Consider the following 21743-nt stretch of genomic DNA (forward strand, 5'->3'; position numbering starts at 1 on the left):
TATCTACGACAGTGCAGAGTAGCAGCAAGGTGACATGGCTTGAACATCAGATCCTTCTGCCTCTTCCTTCTCAGTGCTGGGACGATCACTCAGAACGTGGCTTAGAATAGCTAAGAGTGAGTTTCTCCCTCAACTGGTGCTCAAAGGGGACTTGTGGTACTACTCCAGTTAAGCGATGGCCAAGGGGCCAGAAAGATGGCTCAGTGGTTAGAGTGCTTGCACTCTGAAGAGGATCCAAGCTTGGTTCCCCGCTCCCAGCTGACAGCTGCCTGTAACTCTAGGCCCAAACCCAATACCCTCTTCTGGTCTCCGCACACGTGCATGCACTTACACACAAAAATGTATGCACATAGTAAGGGCCGACCACTCGAGCTAAAAGCACAAAACTCTACTATCCAGGGGCCTAGGGAGATAGCTCAGCAGTTAAGATCACTTGCTGTTCTTACAGAGGACTGGGGTTTGTTTCCCAATAGCCATATGGTGGTTCACAACCATCCACCATCCTAACTCCAGTTCCAGTGCACTGCCTTCTCACCTCAGTAGGCACCAGGCTCACACATGGTGCACAGACATGCAGGCAACACACACACACACACACACACACACGTAAATAAAAGAGGAAAAAAAAAAAACCTCTAAACAAACAAACTCTAATACCTGAAGAGGAATTTACTATTTACTTTCATTCTTTGACACTTAGCTGAGTGAAAAACCTTCTCACCAAGGAGAAGGAATCCATGCCATTCCTCAGAGCAGTTTTGCAGGACACAAACTCTGCTGATAGTGTTCATATTGCAGGGGCTGATCTCATAAACTACCCCCTTTTGTGTCCGCATTGGGAAGAGCATCCGCTGAAATGTTCTGCAAAGACTTCTTAGGCCCCTCCTCTTTCAGCCTTGGCCATGGCTTTACCAAAGGACAATTCCCTATGCATTCTTCTCACTGACTTCAGTCTTAGGCCCCAGGCCTGTGCTTCAGCCCCACACACTCACACACACTCAAGGGTCTGACTCCTCAAGTTGGAGGAAAAGAGGAAAAAAAAATCAAAACTGTCAGGGTACAGTAGCTCATGCCTGCCAGCCCAGCATGGAAGCAACAGGACTGCTGGGCTCAGGGCCAGTCTAGGCTACACACGGTCTGGAGCAGCTGAGGCCTCCCTGAACTCTTTGTTTTCTATTCAGCCCAGATAGGACCCAACGCTCTCTCCTTTTTTGTTGTTGTTTTTTGTTTTTTTGAGACATGGTTTCTTTCTCTGTATAGTGGCTGTCCTGGAACTCCCTCTGTAGATCAGGCTGCCCTCAAACTCACAGAGATCCACCTGCCTCCTCTTCCTAAGCCCTGGGATTAAAGGTGTACACCACCACTGCCCTGGCCCAGGACCCAACCTTTTTGTCACAGAGGAAAACACCAAGATAGTCAAATGATAAACCCCAACAATTGATAACCCCCAACAACTGCTTTCAAAATCCCATTACCCAAAGGCAGAAGCCCTGCCCTTGAGAAGCAGCACCCCTCAAAGGCTCCTAGGTCAAAAAGGACCCTGGAGCTGTGGGGGTCTCTGGTAGCCTGTGAAGTGCATCCTGAAGTCCCCCAGGATGGAGGCGGCCATCTGCCTCACCTGGGCACTGGTCTGACCGTGCTCCTGGATGTCACATATGAGCTGCAGTCCTCCTTCTTCTACCAACAGTTTGCAGTATTTGCTAGCTAAAAGAAAAACAAAGATACTCCATGAACAACTGGCATTTTAAATATTCCTAATTCACCACATTCATAGGAAAGAAACAGGGCAAAGACTGAGGAGGCCTTTGTGGCCCAGGAATTAACAGGTAAAAAAAAAATGAGTCCATTTCAGAGTAATTAGATATGGTGAAACCACAACTGGTCAGTGCATTACTTTTTCTAGACAACTCTGTGCCCCAAACAGGCTGGCTATAGCAGGATGGCCTGGCTTCAGAACGCAAGGAAGGAAATGTGTTGCAATGGGGAAGAAGTTTCATGTTTGTTTCAATAGGAGAAGACGAGCGATGGGTTCTATCCAAACTAGTAAACACCAGACATGACCATCCGGATTAGTAAAAATCAAGGGAGGCACCCTGAAGAACTTGGCTGCAGACAAAGAGAAAGAGTCACGAAGACCAACAAATCAAGGCAGCATGTATTGCTGATGCCTCTACATGGTAACAGCTTTGAGACTGACCTTATCTAATCGGAGACTGACTTGAGACATTAAAATGTCTCCGGCCAGGACTTCAATTATATAGTCAATAAATCTTATTGGCTATGGAGTTCTCATGCCATCTTTTCATATGTCATGGATGAAAATTTCTATTACAGTTTGGTTATGCAGTCCAAACTAAGTTATAAAGAAAGACAGATGCCTTTCTCCTGCTCAAAAAAAGAATCATCTACAAATAAATTGTGCACAGTGCATAGTCCATACATATTAATGTAAAAATGTATATTACTTTTAAAAGTTTATAGAACATAAGGACCGGAGACACCAATTAAGTTAAAGCAGCTCTGACAAGATTCACCCTGGAGGATGCTGAGATTCTGAGACTCCTTCAATACTGTCTGTCTATCCAGAACAAGTTTAAGATGGCTAGCTAGGTCATCCAGCATCAGACTGCTCCAGTCAGGACTTCAATTAAGCCCTGCAGTTTCCTAGCACACAGAGGCTGGGTAACAAGTAATACAGCCAGCTCTCCTAGGACTTGGCCATTTTCGCAATTACTTTGCCCCATTGCAAAAAGAGAAATGTTGGCCCCCAAGATAACAGGAAGCAATTTTACAGGATGATGTGGCATTCCGAAGGTGTGGTGGATGGTTTTTGGTCATTTGGTAGGTGACGGATGGTTGCCATAATTCAACGATATGCCTGAATCTTTTTCTGTAAGTTATTCTGTGTGTATGAATGTACGTGGCCACTGCATGCTTGCTTCTGACTTCTCTGGAAAGCATGAGCTTACTATGCTGTTCTTTCTCCTGCCGCCAGCTGCTTAGACTCAGAACTTACCTCAGGGCTTTCTGAACACTGGATCTAATGTAATAGGGATTCAAGTGTCATTTGAGTTGGATGTTATTAAAGCTGTGTTACTTTATTGCGGGCTCTGAAACTGGGTTATGGCTCACCTTTTCTAGAAACTAAAGGAACCATGTGGCATGATTCTGTTCTGGGATATAAACAACACGTGGCTGACTGCCATCTTTACTATGGGTTAAAGAAGGCAAAAGCCACATGGCTTCACCGCTATTTTGACTAAGGGCACTATGTAGTTTATGTAATTTCTGTCCTGTCTTAAAAACCATGTTTATAGCCAGGGGTGGGGTGCACGCCCTTAATCCCAACACTTGAGAGGCAGAGGCAGGAGGATTGCTGGGTGTTCAGGGCCAGCCTGGTCTACAAAGTAAGTCCAGGACAGGACAATCAAAGCTACACAGAGAAAGCCTGTCTCAAAAAACAAAAAAACAAAAAAACAAACAAACAAAAAAAGATTTAAAGCATTGCTTATTTACCTTATGAATTAATATATAAGAACATACCTTGCCAACAGCCAAACTTTGTAACATAAAAGTAGCCCACTTATTATTGATTTCAAAGACATTAGCTTGGTTTTACCTTCTGAAAATTATGGTTATGCTCTATATCTTCAGTCTTGAAAAGATATTTTATTTTTATATTATACACACAATTGAGAGTTTTGAAGTTTTGTTTTTGTTTTTGTTTTTGTTTTTTTTGTTTTTTCGAGACAGGGTTTCTCTGTGTAGCCTTGACCATCCTGGACTCACTTTGTAGACCAGGCTGGCCTCAAACTCACAGCGATCCGCCTGCCTCTGCCTCCTGAGTGCTGGGATTAAAGGCGTGCGCCACCACGCCCGGCTGAGTTTTGAAGTTTTTTAAAGAAAGTTTTGGAGTTTTATAGAAAATTAAAACTGGATTTTTAAAAAAAAATGTTTTTAAAAGCTTTTTTAAAAAAATAAATTTATACAGGCGAGTGTGGTGGCGCACGCCTTTAATCCCAACACTCGGGAGGCAGAGGCAGGTGGATCTCTATGAGTCTGAGGCCAGCCTGGTCTACAAAATGAGTTATAGGACAGCCAGGGCTATTACAGAGAAACCCTGTCTCGGAAAGAAAAGGAACAAAATTGTTTTTAAATTTATAAGACTACCAGATATTTTATTATATCTGTATTAATATATGATCTTGATAAACAGGTAAATAAAAGACTAAAAATTAGGGCCACAGCTAAACACCAGAGACTGCAGAATTCTTACCTTGTGATGCAGCAAGACAAAGGCCTTAAGCAGTCTGACGAACTTGGGATAATGTCTCACCCTTTGAGCGTCAAAAGACTTATTTTACAGAGGAAGGCTTAGGATTGCCTGTAAGGCGGATGTTTGTTTTATGGTCGGGGTCACCACAACACAAAACAAAAACAAAAACCTATGTTAAAGGGTTACAGCTTAAAAAATTGGGAATCATGCTATGTGGTGGTGGCGCACGCCTTTAATCCCAGCATTAGGGAGGCGGAGGCAGGTGCATCTCTTAATTGGAGGCCAGCCTGGTGTACAGAGTGAGTTCCAGGACAGCCAGGGCTACACAGAGAGACCGAGAAACCCTGGCTAGAGAGAGAGAGAGGAGAGGAGAGAGAGAGAGAGAGAGAGAGAGAGAGAGAGAGAGAGAGAGAGAGAGAAGGATCACTGGCTTTAAAATATGTCTCTCCTGCTGGGCGGTGGTGGCACACGCCTTTAATCCCAGCACTCGGGAGGCAGAGGCAGGAGGATTGCTGTGAGTTCAAGGACAGCCTGGTCTACAAAGGGAGTCCAGGACAGCCAAGGCTACACAGAGAAACCCTGTCTTGAAAAAACAAAAACAAAACAAAACAAATATGTCTCTCCTTACCTAAGGTCTATTCAGTCTAACACAGACTGATTTAAAGATATGTCTAACCTCATTTTGCTAATATTGTTAAGCTATAGCTATTTTTTATAAATTGAGTCATATAGAAAACTGTTCTCAGGAAAGTTCCCAGCTCTTTATAAACTATTTATTTTGATACTAGAAGAACTTCAATTCAAAATCATGATTTTAAAGCCTAAACCTACTCTCATAGTCTTATGAAAGCTACTAATTAAATCATTATAAACTGTTAAGGCTAATGAAGAAATCCAAGTTAGCTGGACATGGTGGTGCATGCCTTTCATCCCAGCACTCAGGAGGCAAAAGCAGGCGGATCACTGTAAGTTTGAGTTTGAGGTCAGCCTGGTCTACAAAGCAAATCCAGAACAGCCAAGGCTACACAGAGAGACCCTGTCTCAAAACAAACAAACAAAGAAATGCAAGTAAATGCTTTTTAACCTGACGTTACAGTGTTCTGTTAAGCCTCAAAGGTGTGAGTCCACTCCTGCTGTCTTAAAGACACCTGTTAACTTTTTCTGTAACATATATTTCAATATAATGATAATACTAATATATCTCCTTTTGTAAACTAAAAGTTCACGTAAGCTAAAAAAAAAAAAAAAAAAGGCATAAGGCTTGAATCCACCCGCCACAGGTCAAATAGACTCCAGTTAAAAACTGGGGCTGGAGAGTTGGCTCAGTGGTTAAGAGCACCGTCTGCTCTTCCAGAGGACCTGGGTTTGATTCCTAGCACCCACATGGCAGCTCACAACTGTCTGTAACTCCAAGATCTGACACCCTCACACCAATGCACATAAATTAAAATTTAAATAAAAGTATTTTTAAAAAATCCTAAAATGCACCTGTCTTTTCCTGAGAACAGGAATTTCCTTTGGTCTTGGGATTCTTCTTCCCCAATTACTAGGAAATGTTAACTTCTGTCCCTAGTCTCTACTTTCTACTTGTCTCTGCAGATTTTCCCTTGGCTGACAGACTCCATGCAGGGAGCATCCGTGGACTGCAAGCTGCTGAGCTCTGGACTTGCTGAGAGCTGCTGTGAACCAGTCCAGCCCATGTGATCACTCCCTGTCTCTTCCAACTGGATTGACTGATCAGATGCTTCTGATAATGCTGTTGCCCAGCCTTTGAGCCATTCTGGGCCCTGACTACAACACTCTAAGAACGTCACCTGGAGTAGATTTAGTAACTATTATTATTTAATTTATTTATTTAGGTTTTTCAAGACAGGGTTTCTCTGTGTGGCCTTGGCTATCCTGTACTCGCTGTGTAGGCCAGGCTGGCCTCGAATTCACAGCGATCCGCCTGCCTCTGCCTCCCTTGTTGTGGGATTAACGGCGTGTGCCACCATGCCCAGCCAGAAATTATTATTTCTATACAAACCATTTGGGATTATAGTCTGGGTGTACTCAAGAAACATTACAAAAAGGAGACCTGAGATAAAATAAAGGACCGGTACCCTGTCCATCTCCAGGCCTACTTTCCTGTGAGGTGTTGTTATTTTCTGTAGAAATAATATGGTTTCTTTTTCTATATCCATTCTAGCTCCCAAATAATGACACAGAGACCTATTTAAAGCACTATAGCTGGGTATACAGTGATTTATCCTAACCTGGCTACACTAGCCTGGCTACTTCCCAACCACATGCTCCTTTGCCTGCCATCTGGTCTGGCCCTGGCTGCTCCTGCTCCATCCTTGTCCTCATGGCGCCTCCCTCACAGGAACTTCCTTCCTCCTCTCTCTACTTTATCTCTCTTCTCCTTTTCCTCTGGTCCCTACCTGAGACACCCTGACTAGAAATGGAAGTCCTGCCTCCTGTCCTCTCTGCCCAGCTACTGTCTGATCAGCTTCTTCTTCTTCTTCTTCTTCTTCTTCTTCTTCTTCTTCTTCTTCTTCTTCTTCTTCTTCTTCTTCTTCTTTAAAGATTTATTTATTTATTATGTACACAGCATTCTGCACCAGATTTTGTTATAGATGGTTGTGAGCCACCATGTGGTTGCTGGTAATTGAACTCAGGACCTTTGGAAGAGCAGTCAGTGCTCTTAACCTCTGAGCCATCTCTCCAGCCCCCTGATCAGCTTCTTTTCTTTTTCCTTTTTTGGTTTTTCAAAACAGAGTTCCTCTGTGTAGCCTTGGCTGTTCTAAACTCGCTCTGTAGACCAGACTGGCCTCAAACTCACAGTGATCCACCTGCCTCTGCCTCCCTAGTGCTGGGATTAAAGGCGTGTGCCACCACTTTTTTTTTTTTTTTTTTTTTTTTTGGTAGATCATTTTCTTAAAATCAATTCTAAACTCATCAATCATTCAGGATATTAGCTGAAAATGCCTGTTCTAAATTTGCATTGAATACATACGGTTTTTACTGCAGACGTGATGCATGGCCCACAGTGCCCAGAGTTGAACTTCTGGCTGAGAGAAGTTGCCAAGGAGTAGATACAATGGTTTGAAAGATCTAAAAAGATACAAAGATGTCAATTCAGAACTCTAGGATATAAAATTCTTCAGCATTTTCCCTACAAGGGTCTGTTCTGCATTGAAACAGATGTACTGTACAGTCTATACAGAGGTGGGTGTACTGGCTGGTTTTGTGTGTCCATTTGACACAGACTAGAGTCATTGGAGAGAAAGAGCTTCAGCTGAGGAAAGTGCTCTGTGAGATCCAGCCGTAAGGCATTTTATTTTCTCAGTTATCAATGGGGGAGGGCCCAGCCCATTGTGGGGTAGTACCATCTTTAGGCTGGTGGTCCTGGGTTCTGTAAGAAAGCAGGCTGGGGGGCTGGAGAGATGGCTCAGTGGTTAAGAGCACTGACTGCTCTTCCAAAGGTCCTGAGTTCAATTCCCAGCCAACCACATGGTGGCTCACAACCATCTATAATGTGATCTGATCATACTGTATACATAATAAATAAATCTTAAAAAAAAAAAAAAAAGAAAAGAAAAGAAAAGAAAGCAGGCTGAGCAATCTATGGAGAGCCAGTAAGGAGTACCACCCCTCCATGGCCTCTGCATCAACTCCTGCCTCTAGGTCCCTGCTCTGACTTCCTTCACTATGAACAGTGATATGGAAAGTGTAAGCCAAATAAACCCTTTCCTCCCCAACTTGCTTTTTGGTCAGAGTGTTTTTTTGTCACATCAATAAAAGCCATAACTAAGACAAGGCAACTATCACTCAGGAAACAGCACCCGTGCACACCTGTAGTCCCAGCACGCAGGAGGCAGAGGCAGCAGATCTCTGTGATCATATAAACAACGGCACATTCCCAATCTCATGAGGAAAACTGAGTCTTTTCTTAGAATTTACCAAGAGGAACTACAGAATCTAAACACAAGGCCACTTGACATAATATCTTATCACTGTCATCACTGCAGAGTACACAAAACACAAGACTGGGGCGTGCAATACTTTAAAATTACCTGTAGGTCACCAATGCTGACATCTTACACTGTGAACTTGGCCAATTCTGCATGGTTAAGTGCTGCACTCCAAAAGAGAGGGAGGAAACCAAGAATATCATTTGCTATTGTTCAGTTCTATTACTTAAAAAAATCATCAAAATAGGCTATTTCAGATTAGTTATACATATCTGAAACAACATTTTCCAAAAAGATTTATTCATTTATGTGCTCTGCCTGCATGTACACCTACATACCAGAAGAGGGCACCAGATCCTAATATGGATGGTTGTGAGCCACCATGTGGTTACTGAGAATTGAACTCAGGCCCTCTGGAAGTGCTCTTAACCACCAAGTCATCTTTCCAGTCCCATGAAACAACATTTAAAAAAAGAGAACGATTTTAAAAACATGAATATACATATTTGCCAAATCGACTAGATAACTACTGCATGTGCAGAATTTATGAACTTCATGTGGGAAAACCTGCAGTGAAAGGCTGGGCTGTAAAGGGCCAGTGGCAGAGTATTTGCCTAGCCTGCGAAGCCTGGGGCCAACCAGCACCTAGTACTCTGAGAGAAGCAGTGAGAGGCCAGGGTAATCCTCTGCTGGTGAGCACGGGCTGCTCCTGCAGAACCCACACGGCTGTTCACGGTGCTCACTCCAGTCCCAGGGGATCAACACCTCTCTTTTGACCTCCAAGGGTACCAGATACATGTGTGGTATACAGACAGGCAAACACTCCTTAGCATAAAACAAACCAAAAAAAGACGCAGAGCTGGAGAGATGGCTCATTGGTTGAGGGCACTGGCTGCCCTTCCAGAGGACCTGCACTCAACTCCCGGGGCCCACGTGGTGGCTCACAGCTGTCTGTTAACTCCAGCCCCAGGCAATATGATGCCCTTTCTGGCCTTCACAGGCACTTTACCCATAATATAGGACACACATGTAGGCGAAATCTCCCTACACATAAAAGGTAAAAAAAATGTTTTAAACAAAGACAAGACCCCCTTTTAAAGATGGTAGATTGACTGTTTAATCTATGCACTTTCCTTAATCCTTATATTAACAGAATAGTAAAGCTGTTTTGTTTTGTCATTTTAAACAACAGATCCACCTTTTCTTCTTGCAAAAGATGACAAACAGAAAGCTACATTTCTCTAGGATGTTTACAAAAAGCTATCTTTACTGTAAGAAAAAACTGACAAAATAAATGTCCACAGGGTTTAAAAGAGAAGCAAAACAGGGAAAGCATATTTAGAAGAAACGGATTTAACAGATGCAGGACTGGGAAAGGTTAAAAATATGAATGGAAGCTGGACGGTGTGGTGGTGCACACCTGTAATCCCAGCACCTGGGAGGCAGAGGCAGGCAGATCTCTGAGTTCGAGGCCAGCCTGGTCTACAAAGGGAGTCCAGGGCAGCCAGGGCTACACAGAGAAACCCTGTCTCAAAAAAACAAAACAAAAACCCAAGCCAGGCATGGTGGTGCACACTTGTAATCCCAGCACTTGGGAAGCAGAAGCAGGCAGATCACTGTGAGTTCGAGGCCAGCCTGGTCTACAAAGTGAGTCCAGGACAGGCAAGGCTACACAGATAGACCCTGTCTTGGAAAACAAAAACAAAAGCAAAAAACAAAAAACCACCACCACCAAAAACCAAAATAGAACTCCTAAGGGAAAAAAAAAAAAAAAAAAAAAAAACCCTTAGCACACCAGGTCCTTCCTGAAATGAATTAAGAGGTGGGACTGAAAACAGGAGGCTGGCTGACATAGGCAGCTAGTCCCTATAGGTCAGCACCTTGAAGGACAGGGAAACAGGCCTACCAGGAGTCCCAGGTCAGCCTGGGCTACAGAGTGAGCCCTGGTCTGAAGAGACAAATAAAACAAAAACACCCGGGACCTGGCTGGAAGGCTTAAATGACTGGCCTAGCTCTCTGCTCACCTTCCCAAGAAGTTCTGGGTGGGAGCACATAATGAACCAAAAGCTCATCTCAGTGCTTGACGCTGAGGAAGCCCTGTCCCTACTCTCTTCCCTCACTGGGACGTCTGTGCAGTGTTCACACAAACAGCAGACTCTTCCGTGTGAGCTCCATACCTCTCCAACCTGAAGGTAAACTCACTCGTCACACATCTCACTGGCTCCAAGGCAAACTTGACAATACAAAACTTCAGGGGCTAGAGAATAGCTCAGCAGTGAAAAGAGCACTTGCTGCCTTTGTAGAGGACCCAAGGCTGGTTCCCAGCACCATGCTAGGGCTCACGAATGCCTATAACTCCAGCACCCAAGGTGCCATCATCTGGTACTTGTGTGCAGGCAATAGTCATTCATTTATACGCAAACACACACACACTCAGAGACACATCTTTTTAAAAATGCAAAACTCTCGAACTGTCGTCAGAGCTAAGCATGGCAGCTTACAATGGCAATTCAAAAGCCTAGTGAATCTGAGCTACACGAAGATATTCATTTCAACAAAAATCCAAACAAAAAACTAACAAACTATTGCTAATAACATTAAATGGGATAAGTAGCAAAATTCAGTAGACATAGGATTTTTCTAAAACTCATGACCAAGAAAAAGAATCTGCCTGAGGAAGAAATTACACTGAGCCCAGCATGGTGGTGCACCTCAGGGAGGCAGAGGCAGGTGGATCTCTGTGAGTTGCAGGCCAGCCTGGTCTACAAAGTGAGTCCAGGACAGCCAAGGCTACACAGAGAAACCCTGTCTCAAAACACAAACAAACAAACAAGGAATGACTCTGGATTTTGTAAAGAATGGTTCTGTACCAAGTCCTGGAGAAGGTCATTCCTTTGCCGGTCACGGGACAGCCAGTGCTGTCGGTCGCAAGTCAGATGGGCTACCACGCCTGCAGCAAAGAAGCTCACTTCTATGTTTTCTGCTGTGGAGCAAACTGACGATGTGTCCCATCAGGTCTTCTGTCATCAACGCGGAGGCGAGCTCTCTGACTTCAGCTACGTTGTTCTACAGGGCAGCGGAGTGCAGGAGGACAGGAAGAGACCAAGCATCAGGAACCGGTACCTTCCCTGCTGCTCCCTCAGACACTTCCCAGCACTTACTCCTGTCCCCTCCCTTGAAAGGTGGCCTATCACTCGAAGCCCATGACGAGTATGATCATTGATAGCACAGCACCAAGTGCCAGGCACAGCATGAGAGAAAGAAAAGTGGCTCTAGCCGGGCGTGGTGGCGCACGCCTTTAATCCCAGCACTCGGGAGGCAGAGGCAGGCGGATCGCTGTGAGTTCGAGGCCAGCCTGGTCTACAAAGCGAGTCCAGGACAGCCAAGACTACACAGAGAAACCCTGTCTCAAAAAACCAAAAAAAAAACCAAAAAAAAAAAAAAGAAAAGAAAAGTGGCTCTATCCATACAAGCTCTCAGTTGATGTTTGATTCAGCACTAGCCACTCGGCAAGGCTAACACGGGAGGTGTGCGCTGTTAGGAACTGCTTCACTGGAGTCCAAATCTAGCGTAATTTAAAAGTGAAAACTGCCCCTTTGTTTTTAAAACAAACTACATTCATTTGTCTATGTTATGTAATGAATTGCCACAAACTTACTGGTCTAAAATAGTATCTATTTACCCCCTCACATCTCCTGGGGCCAGACGGCAGGGCATGACTTGGCTAGGGCCTCTACAAGAAGGTCTCACATGCTCACACCCATATCCGGAGGCTCCAGTGAGGCAAATCTGAGCCTCACTCAGAATTCTTTCTTTCCTTGTGGCTACAGGACAGAGGTTGCAGGGTTTTCTTCAGCTTTTGTTTTTCTTTTCTTTTCTTCTTTTTTTTTTTTGAGACAAGAACTATCTTTATAATAGCTCTGGCTGTCCTGTTATCCTGGACTTGCTTTGTAGACGAGGCTAGCCTCGAATTCACAGAGATCTACCTGCCTTGCCTCCTAAGTGCTGGATTAACATTGTGGACCACCACACCTAGCTTATTATTGAACTTTTTGTTTTGTTTTGTTTTGTTTGAGATAGGGTTTCTCCATGTTAACAGCCCTGGCTGTCCTGGAACTTGCTTTGTAGACCAGGCTAGCCTCCTCAAACTCAGAGATCCACCTGCCTTTGCCTCCCCAGTGCTGGGATTAAAGACATGTGCCACCACTTTTTGATTTTTTTTTTTTTCTTTTTTGGCTTTTTGAGACAGGGTTTCTCTGTGTGGCCTTGGCTGTCCTGGAACTCACTCTGTAGACCAGGCTGGTCTCAAACTCAGGGATCCGCCTGCTTCTGACTCCCAAATGCTGGGATTAAAGGTGTGCGCCACCATGCCTGGCTCTTGTAGGAAGTTCCTTGAAATATATGGATGTTCCTCTCTAATCACATACATGCTGACATTCTGAGGCACTGGGAGCTGTGGCTTTGTATATGATGGAGTAACATCCTATCACAGTGGCCACATTCCATTGGTTAAAAAGAAATAAGTAACAGGACCTGCTCACATCGGGAGGGAGGAGAGGTTTGCATGGAGACAAGCTAAGCTCCCAGAAGCCTAGCTTGTTAGGAGTTGCCTTTGAATTCAAGAGGGCAAAGGCCTACAGGGGTGAAATGAATGGTTACAAAAGGTTACAGAATTGAAGCTGGGTGTGGTGGCACACGCCTTTAAGCCCAGCCCTTGGGACTTGGGAGGCAGAGGCAGGTGGATCGCTGTGAGTTCGAGGACAGCCTGGTCTACAAAGTGAGTTCCAGGACAGCCAAGGCTACACAGAGAAACCCTGTCTCAAAAAACAAAACAAAAAATTACAGAATTGAGTTAGCACTTCAATGTTTTCAGTCCGTAGGGCCAGACACTAGCATGTTAAAAAGAATGCAAAACAGACGTCTGAGGCAGCAATTGCCCCATTTTTGAGAGTTTAGTCAGTCTTTTCTTAGCCAGCTAAGCCCCTTGTTAATATCAGGACTTTGTAGAGACTCAAGTTACCATTAGCATAAATGAATACCAAAAGTTCTTGTAAGGCTTCATCAGTCTCCCAGGCTGAGAAGGACAAAAGCCTATCTGTTATATTAACCAACAGGATGTGCCTCAAGGCCTCTGTTCACCTCTCTGGGATTATTTTCTAATACTTTTCTTTTCTCCATTTTTCCTCCAAATTCCAACTCTTCTAGCTACTCCTGGAAACAAACTCTTTCTTCCTTCCTCCTCCTCCTCTTCTTCTTCTTGGTTTTCCGAGACATGTGTAATAGCCCTGGCTGTGTTGGACTCACTTTGTACATCAGGCTGGCCTCGAACTCAGAGATCCCCCTGCCTCTGCCTCAGCCTCTCAAGTGCTGGGGTTACAGGCGTGCGCCACTGTGCCCAGCTGGAAACAAGCTTCTAATTGTGGAAAGTCTTGAGCAAGAGGCAGTGCAGACATATGAATTTAGAAGGTTCTGAAAAAATTAACTGCCTTGACAGTCAAGAATGAGAGTTAAGCGGCTCCTATTGCAGGGTCTGGAGCCAGGCTGCCTGACTTTGCACTTTCATTCTGCCTCTTACCAACAAAGTGAGGCAAATGGTTCCTGCCTGTACACTACAGACAGAGCACAATCAGATCTCACACGTTTACTTACCCTCGAAATAATTTTTTCTGATATTTCTTAGCAATGGGATGCACACTCCTCCCATGAAAGGACAACCATCACCCTTGATCTCAGCCTGACCATATCAACTGCTAATATTAGCAAAGAGTATACAAGCAGAGCCTCGGAAAGTTCTGGTAGGGTGGGGACTTGCCCTCCACTGCCACTGAGAGTGCTGTGGGATGCAAGACTCAGCAGACCACAGTGCCAGCTCTCTGACAGCAGGGTCAGATCATCCTAGACCATTCAGCCAGCAGCCACAGGGATCTCTCCCTCAAGGCCAGCACATGTCCAGGCATGAGCTGAGCTCACACCATGGGCCCACTGGTTCTTGAGTGGTGAGGCATACATACTTATGTTTACACATGTTTAGAAGCCAGAGGTGTCTTCCTCAAATACTCTTTTCCTTATTTACTCGAACAAGGTCCCTCAATGAACATGGAGCACAGAGATTCGGCTAACCTGGCTATGAGCACCAGGGACCCTTCTGCCTCTGCATCCCCAGTGCCAGGATTACAGACCACATCCAGCTCCTTACATGGATGCCTAGGATTCAAATACAGGTTCGCTTGCTTGCATGGCATCCACTCTACCAATTAAGCTGTTTTTCTGTCTCTCTTGTTTGGTTCTGATTTTTGAGTCAAGCTATGTAGCTCAGCCTGGCCTCAAACCTGTAGCCTCCCTGGAGCTGGAATTATAGCTAGGCACAATACCCACCACCTACAGAGACAGCTACTACTATTTTTTTTAACTTTATTTTTATGTATGTCTGTGTGCCGTGTATGTGCAGAGCCCACAGAGCTCAGAAGACTCCTGAGGGCTGGAGTTACAGGTGACTGAGCTGCTCTGTGGGCACTAGGAATCAAACCCAGATCTTCTAGAAAAACAACCAGTGCTCTTAATCACTGAGCCATCCCTCCAGCCCCAGGCAGCTATTATTTTAAGCCACTGGGCTATATAGGTTGTTCACAGCAACAGAAAACCGTACAAGGATGTCTGTTTCCTCAGACTAAGGGAGAGTAAATGAATCTATGGATCTAAACTGATTACAGCAGTGCCTGACACAAAGTGGACACTGTATAAGTATTGGTTTTAATTAAAATTAATTCAAACAATTCACCTTACCAAAAGACCAAGTACTTTGTTTTGTATCACAGACTCTGAGAATGTCTGTAAAAAAAAAAAAAGAACACAGAGGTTACTTTGCCACCAAGAAAAAGAACTCTGCATCTAAACTCAATCCCATCTTCCCACCTCTAAGACTTGGATGATGACTGACAATCCATCATTCGCAATGAAGTACTTGCAGGCCGATGGACACTCATCTGTAAGATTCCAAAGTGCGTTCAGAGTAAACAAGAAGGTAACATCGTTTAAATTCTCAGTCGTCTTTTGTCTGGCTATTGCTAGAAGTTCCTAAAAAGCAAAGAGAGAGAGTTAAACCAACACACTCCCATATAGGAAAGGGAAGGGGAGCCCTAAAAGTGAGAGCTAGGGACATAGCTGGGTTCCCAGGGTCCTTGTAACATGCATGAACCCTTTCAGTTCCAGCCCCAGCCTGGCTATAAACACCTGTGCCCAACATACATAAAATAAATCTGTTTGTTGTTGTTGTTTTGAGACAGGATCTCATTTGGTAGGCCTGGCTGTCCTGGAAGTCACTATGTAGACCAGGCTGGTCTTGAACTCACAAAGAAGCCCCTGCCTCCCACTGCTGGGATTAAAGGTCTACACCACCATGCCTGGGGAGCTCAATGAGTTAGAGATCACTTTTTCCTCCTCCTCCTCCTCCCTTCTTTGTAAAAGAATCTTTTACTCTCCTGGCTCAATTGTTGTATGGGAGGCTTACTGCCTCCTTCTGCTAACCCTGGCCTAGTCCAGGAAGCTTCTAGCCTCTGTACAATCTAACCTAGGCCTACAATGCTTTCAGCCTCTGAGACTTACTGCTTAATAAGCTCACCCTTACTTGTTCTTTCTGAGCTCTGGGCTGGCTGCTTCCACTCAGCTGTTCTGTCTCAACTCCTCTCCCAGCTGACTTATTCAATCTGGCTTCTCTCTTGACCCAGAATTGCTCTGGTTGGCCTCAAACTAACTTAGCAACATGCTCTAATCTTCTGGCTTGTTCCATTTTCACCCGAGTTCTCTCTGTAACCCATCTCTCAATTACTGTCCTGGTAAAATTGCCTCCTCCCTGTAAAACTGCCTGTTAAGTATCTTCCCTTTCCTCTCTCTTGAGAGTTGGGCATAACCTATTCTGTCAAATCTTCTCTGATTTGTGACCTTTTCTGCCACTCCATTAGACATCACTTTCAAACACGGTGCTTCCTTCTACAAACTCACTTTTCCTTCATTGTTTGGGATTAAAGGCATGTACCACCATGCCTGGACCTAAGCTTTTCTTTGCCTGAAACTTGTTCTATACCAGGCTGGCCCTCAACTCAGATCTGCTTGTCTCTGTCTCCTGGGTTAAAGGCGTGTTTGTATTCCAGCTGGATCACACAGACCTAGAAGATCTTTGGATGAGATCTCTTGCTAGAACAGCCATGTTCTGAATTAACATTCCTCTACACTTCTTCCTTCTCCTTCCTCCTCCTCCTTTTTCTTCTTTTTGTTTTCAGACAGGGTTTCTCTGTATCCTTAGCTGTCCTGGAACTTGCTCTGTAAACCAGACTGGCTTCCAGCTCATAGAGAGCCACTGCTTCTGCTTCCCAAGTGCTGTGATTAAAGGTGTGTGCTCCACTGCCTGGCAGGTAAGGGCATTTCTTACGCATGGTGGCATATGACTTTGATCCTAGTAAAGAGAGGCAGATCTCTGAGTTTGAGGCAAGCCTGGGCTACATATTAAGTTCTAGCCCTGCCAAAGCTACATAATGAGACCCCGCCTCAGCAGGCCCACTGTGAAAGGTGCTTACCACCCCCCCAAAGAGCTCTAGTGCCAGACCTGCTTCTTCACCCAATTTAGGTGGTTCTGAGCCATTACCTTTAATTTTTTTGTTTGTTTTATTTGTTTTGTTTTGTTTTTCGAGACAGGGTTTCTCTGTGTGGCCTTGGCTGTCCTGGACTTGCTTTGTAGACCAGGCTGGCCTCGAACTCACAGAGATCCACCTGCCTCTGCCTCCCTGAGTGCTGGGATCACAGGCATGCACCACTGCACCCAGCTTAAAATGCATTTTAAATTACATTTTTATTTATTGCGTGAATGCGCATGTATGTGTGTATTTGTGTGTGTGCGCGTGTCCCCACATGGGACCAGGGATCAAAATCAAGTTGTCAAGCTTGGTGGCAGAGGTTTCTGCCCTACCTGGCAATAATCCTGTTTTCTCTAGTGACTATGTGTCACAGACTGCTAGTTCCTATTCTCCTCAATATTTAGGCACCAAATTTTCCTTCTCCTTGATTATGACTTTCTTATTGTTCAACAAAGTGATGGCACAGGCCTTTAGTGTCAGCACTCTGGAGGCAGAGGCAGCCTGATATCTTTGAGTTAGAAGCTGGCCTGGTTCACAGAGTGAGTTCCAGGACAGCAAGGGAAACCTTGTTACGAAAAAAAACAAAACAAAACAAAAAAAACAAAAAGTGTCATTCATCTGCCTCATATCTGGCTGAATCTAACCCTAAACTTCGCCTTTTTCACTCAAACACTCAGTTGCGTTTCACACAACCTCTTTTCAAATAAGTACAGAATAAAATGATTTTAAAAGCTACATCCATAAATGTCTTCTTTTTTTCCCCCTTAAAGTTATTAAAGGCCAAGGATACAGTTTAGTAGAAGAACGTTTGCCTAGCATGCACAAAGCCCGGCATTCAGTGCCCAGCATGGCAGCATAGGAGCGGCCATCACCTGAGCTCACCAGCTCACCTTCACTGCCAGAATGAGCTCTTCTTGCAACTGGTCCTTCTCCTTGGGTGAGAGCTGAAAGCAAACAGAAGGCCCAGGTGAAACGCCCAAGTTCTCCCAAGCCTAGGAGGGGGAAATGGTGACTCTGGCACACCCCTACCTTCAGGGCCAGGACGGAGGTGATGCTCACTGCCATTGTTTGCATCTTGGGGTTCTCACGCCTGCACAGCCACCCCAGGACAAGCTTGGCAACATCAAACCTGAAAAGCAAGTGTTTTTCTCATAATAAATCCATTATTGTCTTTCCAAAAATTCTGTACACAGCTAAAGGCTGGCAGCAGTGGGGCTCCTGAGGTCTAGCCCCTCAGGAGAACCTACCCACAGTTTGTTTGTGTCTCTTTCAAGACAGGATTTCTCTGTGTAGCCCTGACTGTCCTGGACTTGCTCTGTAGACCAGGCTGATCTCAAACTCACAGCGATCCACCTGCCTCTGCCTCCCGAGTGCTGGGATTAAAGGTGTGCACCACCACTGCCCAGCTTGAGAATCTACCACTGTTAAAGGGTAAATAAACTCCTCACTCATTTTCCTGTAAGTAGCCCTAATAATCAAACTACCTGGCTCATACAAATAAAGACATGAAAGGTAGAAGGGCGGCTAGTTGACAAGCGGAAGGGGCTCCAAGTGGAAGGGAGCAAGAGATGAATATGGATGAATATGATCGAAATACATTAAATACAGGAATGAAAAAAAACATTTAAGAAAATGTTTACAAATAAAAGTAAAAATGTCTAAATCCTCAGAAAAAAAAAAAAAAGAATATTTTATAGACACCCTGGAATGCATTTCCAGCGAGAATGTTGAGTAAAATATATGGGATGGGCAGAATCCAGAAAGAGATTAAAGCAGGCACCAGATCACAGTATAGACAGCTGTGAGCCACCATGTGGTTGCTGGGAATCGAACTCAGAACCTCTGGAAGAGTACACAGTGCTCTTAACCACTGAGCCATCTCTCCAGCCCCATCAAATGTTTCCAAGCTCCTAACTGAGAGGATTCCAAAGGCCTCAATAGAAAGAGCTACGGAACATCTAAAAGAATTATCTCAAAAACTGTGGCTAATTAAAAATAATTTTAAAAATAGAAAATAAGAACAGAAGCCGGGCGTGGTGGCGCACGCCTTTAATCCCAGCACTTGGGAGGCAGAGGCAGGCGGATCGCTGTGAGTTCGAGGCCAGCCTGGTCTACAAAGTGAGTCCAGGCTGGCCAAGGCTACACAGAGAAACCCTGTCTCGAAAAACAAAAAACAAACAAAAAAAAAGAAAATAAGAACAGAAATAACAGACCTCTACAGCACTCTAATGCACTGTTGTATTCACATCAAGTCCTCTTAAAGAGTCATTATTTTACAAAAGAGGAAATTCTGTGCAAAGTGGGGAGGGCCAGGAAGAGCCTGGTGTTTCCCGTTCTCACTGGAATCTTGGATTTGTGTAACTAAGGTGCCACCAGTCACTTTGTAGAAGAGGCTCAGGAGAACCTTCTCCCCACCACCTTACCTCAGCCTTAACTAGGCAGGCCCCTTACACCAATAATCAAAAGCCAGCACTGCACCAAGTGACTCGGCATCTGATTGGCCCAAGCTCAATCAGATGCTGTTTTATCTGTACTTGCCTGTCAAACGGAACATCCACAAGAATCCTAGAACTGGTTAAGAAGAGCAGGCAATTCTTCTGTAACTGTTAGGGAATAGAGGACAAACAAGCATAAGCAAATGGGATACTCCACCCTGAAAGCACGGTAAGACTTGTGGCCAGAGTGACCGGCGAGCTTCCTTATGGAGAGCTCACTACTTACCTAGTCCTCCCCAAGATTTTAATTCTCTCCTATAATTGATTGTTGTCCAGCAGGAATAAAGATTGGATAATACTCTTAAAGGTCAGCTCCCATTTATTTATTTATTTATTTAGGTTTTTTCCGAGACAGGGTCTCTCTGTGTAGCCGTGGCTGTTCTGGACTCGCTTTGTAGACCAGGCTGGCCTCGAACTCACAGCAACCCACCTGCCTCTGCCTCCTGAGTGCTGGGATTAAAGGCGCGCACCACCACACCCAGCTCAACTCCCATTTTTTAAGTTAAAAATGTATTTTGTGTGCGTACATGTGTGTGCGCGCACTCACGCACTTGCCTTTTTGGGTGCACACATGTGGAGGTCAGCTTGGAGCATCATGGCTGCCTGGTGACTGACCTGAGGTTACCAGGATGGTGGCAGAGGCTTTACCCTGAGAGCTGCTGAACAGTCACCACAAGTAAGGTTTAAATGGAACCTTGTTACCCCTCTTTTACCATGTTTAGCTTTGACTCATGTTTTTTAGGCTCACCTATGTTTCATGTAACAGCCCTTCACCTCTTACTTGTCAGACAGGATTCCTTTAAACAAATACATCACATTTCAGGGTGGTGGTGGTATATACCTTTAATCCCAATGTTTGGTGGGGTGGGAGTCAGGTAGATCTCTGAGTTCAAGGCCAGCCTGGTCTACAGAGTGACTTTCAGGACATCTAGGGCTACACAGAGAAACTCTATATCAAAACAAAGCAAAAGAAAAAAAAAAACAAAAAAACACTATCTAAAACAAACCTCATGCATGCTAGGTAAGTGCTCTACCATTGAGCTATATTTCCAGCTCAAAAACTTTTAATTTTGGCTTTACATAAGCTAGGCAAGTCCTCTTTTCCTCAGCTATGTCCCCAGCCCTAAAAAAGAAAAACAAACAAACAAACAAACAATATTCTTTGCTTTTAGTAACTTAAGATATCTTTGCTTACTGCAAAAAACAGTATTTTTCTCCAATTCATTTCATAGCCTTAACTTTATATTTAGATCTTTAAATATTTCAATTGCCTAATTAAAGAGTCTCAAGCATCAAACTCAAATCTTAAGGTTTGGCACTTTTACCTACTAAGCCATCTTGTTGGCCCCAACTCAGCTTTCTTTTTTCGCCTGGGGTCTTTGTTTGAGACAGGATCTCATGTAGCCCTGGCTGGCCTTGAACTCCATATGTGGCAGCAGAGAATGGCCTGAACTTCTGATGCTGCTGCCTCCACATCCCAAGTACTGGGTTATAGGTGGGCACCCTCACACCTGGCCGGACATGTCAATAAATGTTTCTTAGTAATTGTTTTTACTTTTATATTTTTGGTTTTCCTAGACAGGGTTTCTCTCTGTAGCCTTGGCTGTCCTGGAACTCTTTCTGTAGACCAGACTGACCACAATTCATAATGATCCACCTGCCTCTGCCTCCCAAGCACTGGCATTGAAAGTATGTACTACCAAGGCCACTTTTGTTAGTAAATGGCTTATGATGGGCTTTAATATTTTAAGCTTCATTGCTCATCCATATTTCCTACTTTTTTCTATAACATTAAGTCCTATTTTATTAAACAGGATTTTAAAAGCTGCAATTCAGTAATACATAATTTTTTATAAACGTGTTCTAAGGTTAAAAACCAGTCAAGTAAAGCTGGGTGTGGTGGCACACACCTTTAATCCCAGCACTCGGGAGGCAGGCAGATCGCTGTGAGTTCAAGTCCAGCCTAGTCTACAAAGTCCAGGACAGCCAAGGCTACACAGAAAAACTCTTGTCTTGAAAAAACAAAAACAAAACAAACAACAACAACAACAACAACAAAAATCAGTCAAGTATTTAATTCAAATTACCTGTTGGTAGTAGGGGAAATTTTTCATTGCTTTCAAAAGTAGACAGATGGCCTCTGACAACAGGCGAACAGGCATTCCCCTGGCCAAGTCCTGGTGTATCAGGTTAAGGATGCAAGCGCTGGCTGTGAACTGCACTGGCAGATCCAATGGATGATTCCTCATTCCTATAACCACAAGCTGGAGAGGGATGTGACACCATTAACAATCCTAGTACCCAGCACTCAGGAGGCAGAGTCAGCTGGATCGATGTGAGTTCGAGGCCAGCCTGGTGTACAAGGCAAGCCCAGGACAGCCAAGGCTAA

General features: G+C 44.4%; 1 protein-coding gene across 1 annotated transcript in view; it reads right to left on the reverse strand.

The window, feature by feature from the left end:
* Nucleotides 1-1207: 1207 nt before the first annotated feature.
* The window catches only part of Zyg11a (zyg-11 family member A, cell cycle regulator), a 32975-nt gene continuing 12439 nt past the window's right edge, over nucleotides 1208-21743 (reverse strand). The window contains 11 exon segments of the mRNA XM_051172086.1: nucleotides 1208-1704; nucleotides 7275-7372; nucleotides 8335-8396; nucleotides 11103-11213; nucleotides 11215-11298; nucleotides 15016-15060; nucleotides 15145-15306; nucleotides 17750-17803; nucleotides 17889-17988; nucleotides 19398-19462; nucleotides 21442-21618. Coding sequence (XP_051028043.1) covers nucleotides 1529-1704; nucleotides 7275-7372; nucleotides 8335-8396; nucleotides 11103-11213; nucleotides 11215-11298; nucleotides 15016-15060; nucleotides 15145-15306; nucleotides 17750-17803; nucleotides 17889-17988; nucleotides 19398-19462; nucleotides 21442-21618 — 1134 coding nt within the window. The 3' untranslated portion in view covers nucleotides 1208-1528.

This window comes from Acomys russatus, chromosome 29, assembly GCF_903995435.1.
Source record: "Acomys russatus chromosome 29, mAcoRus1.1, whole genome shotgun sequence".
NCBI lineage: Eukaryota > Metazoa > Chordata > Mammalia > Rodentia > Muridae > Acomys > Acomys russatus.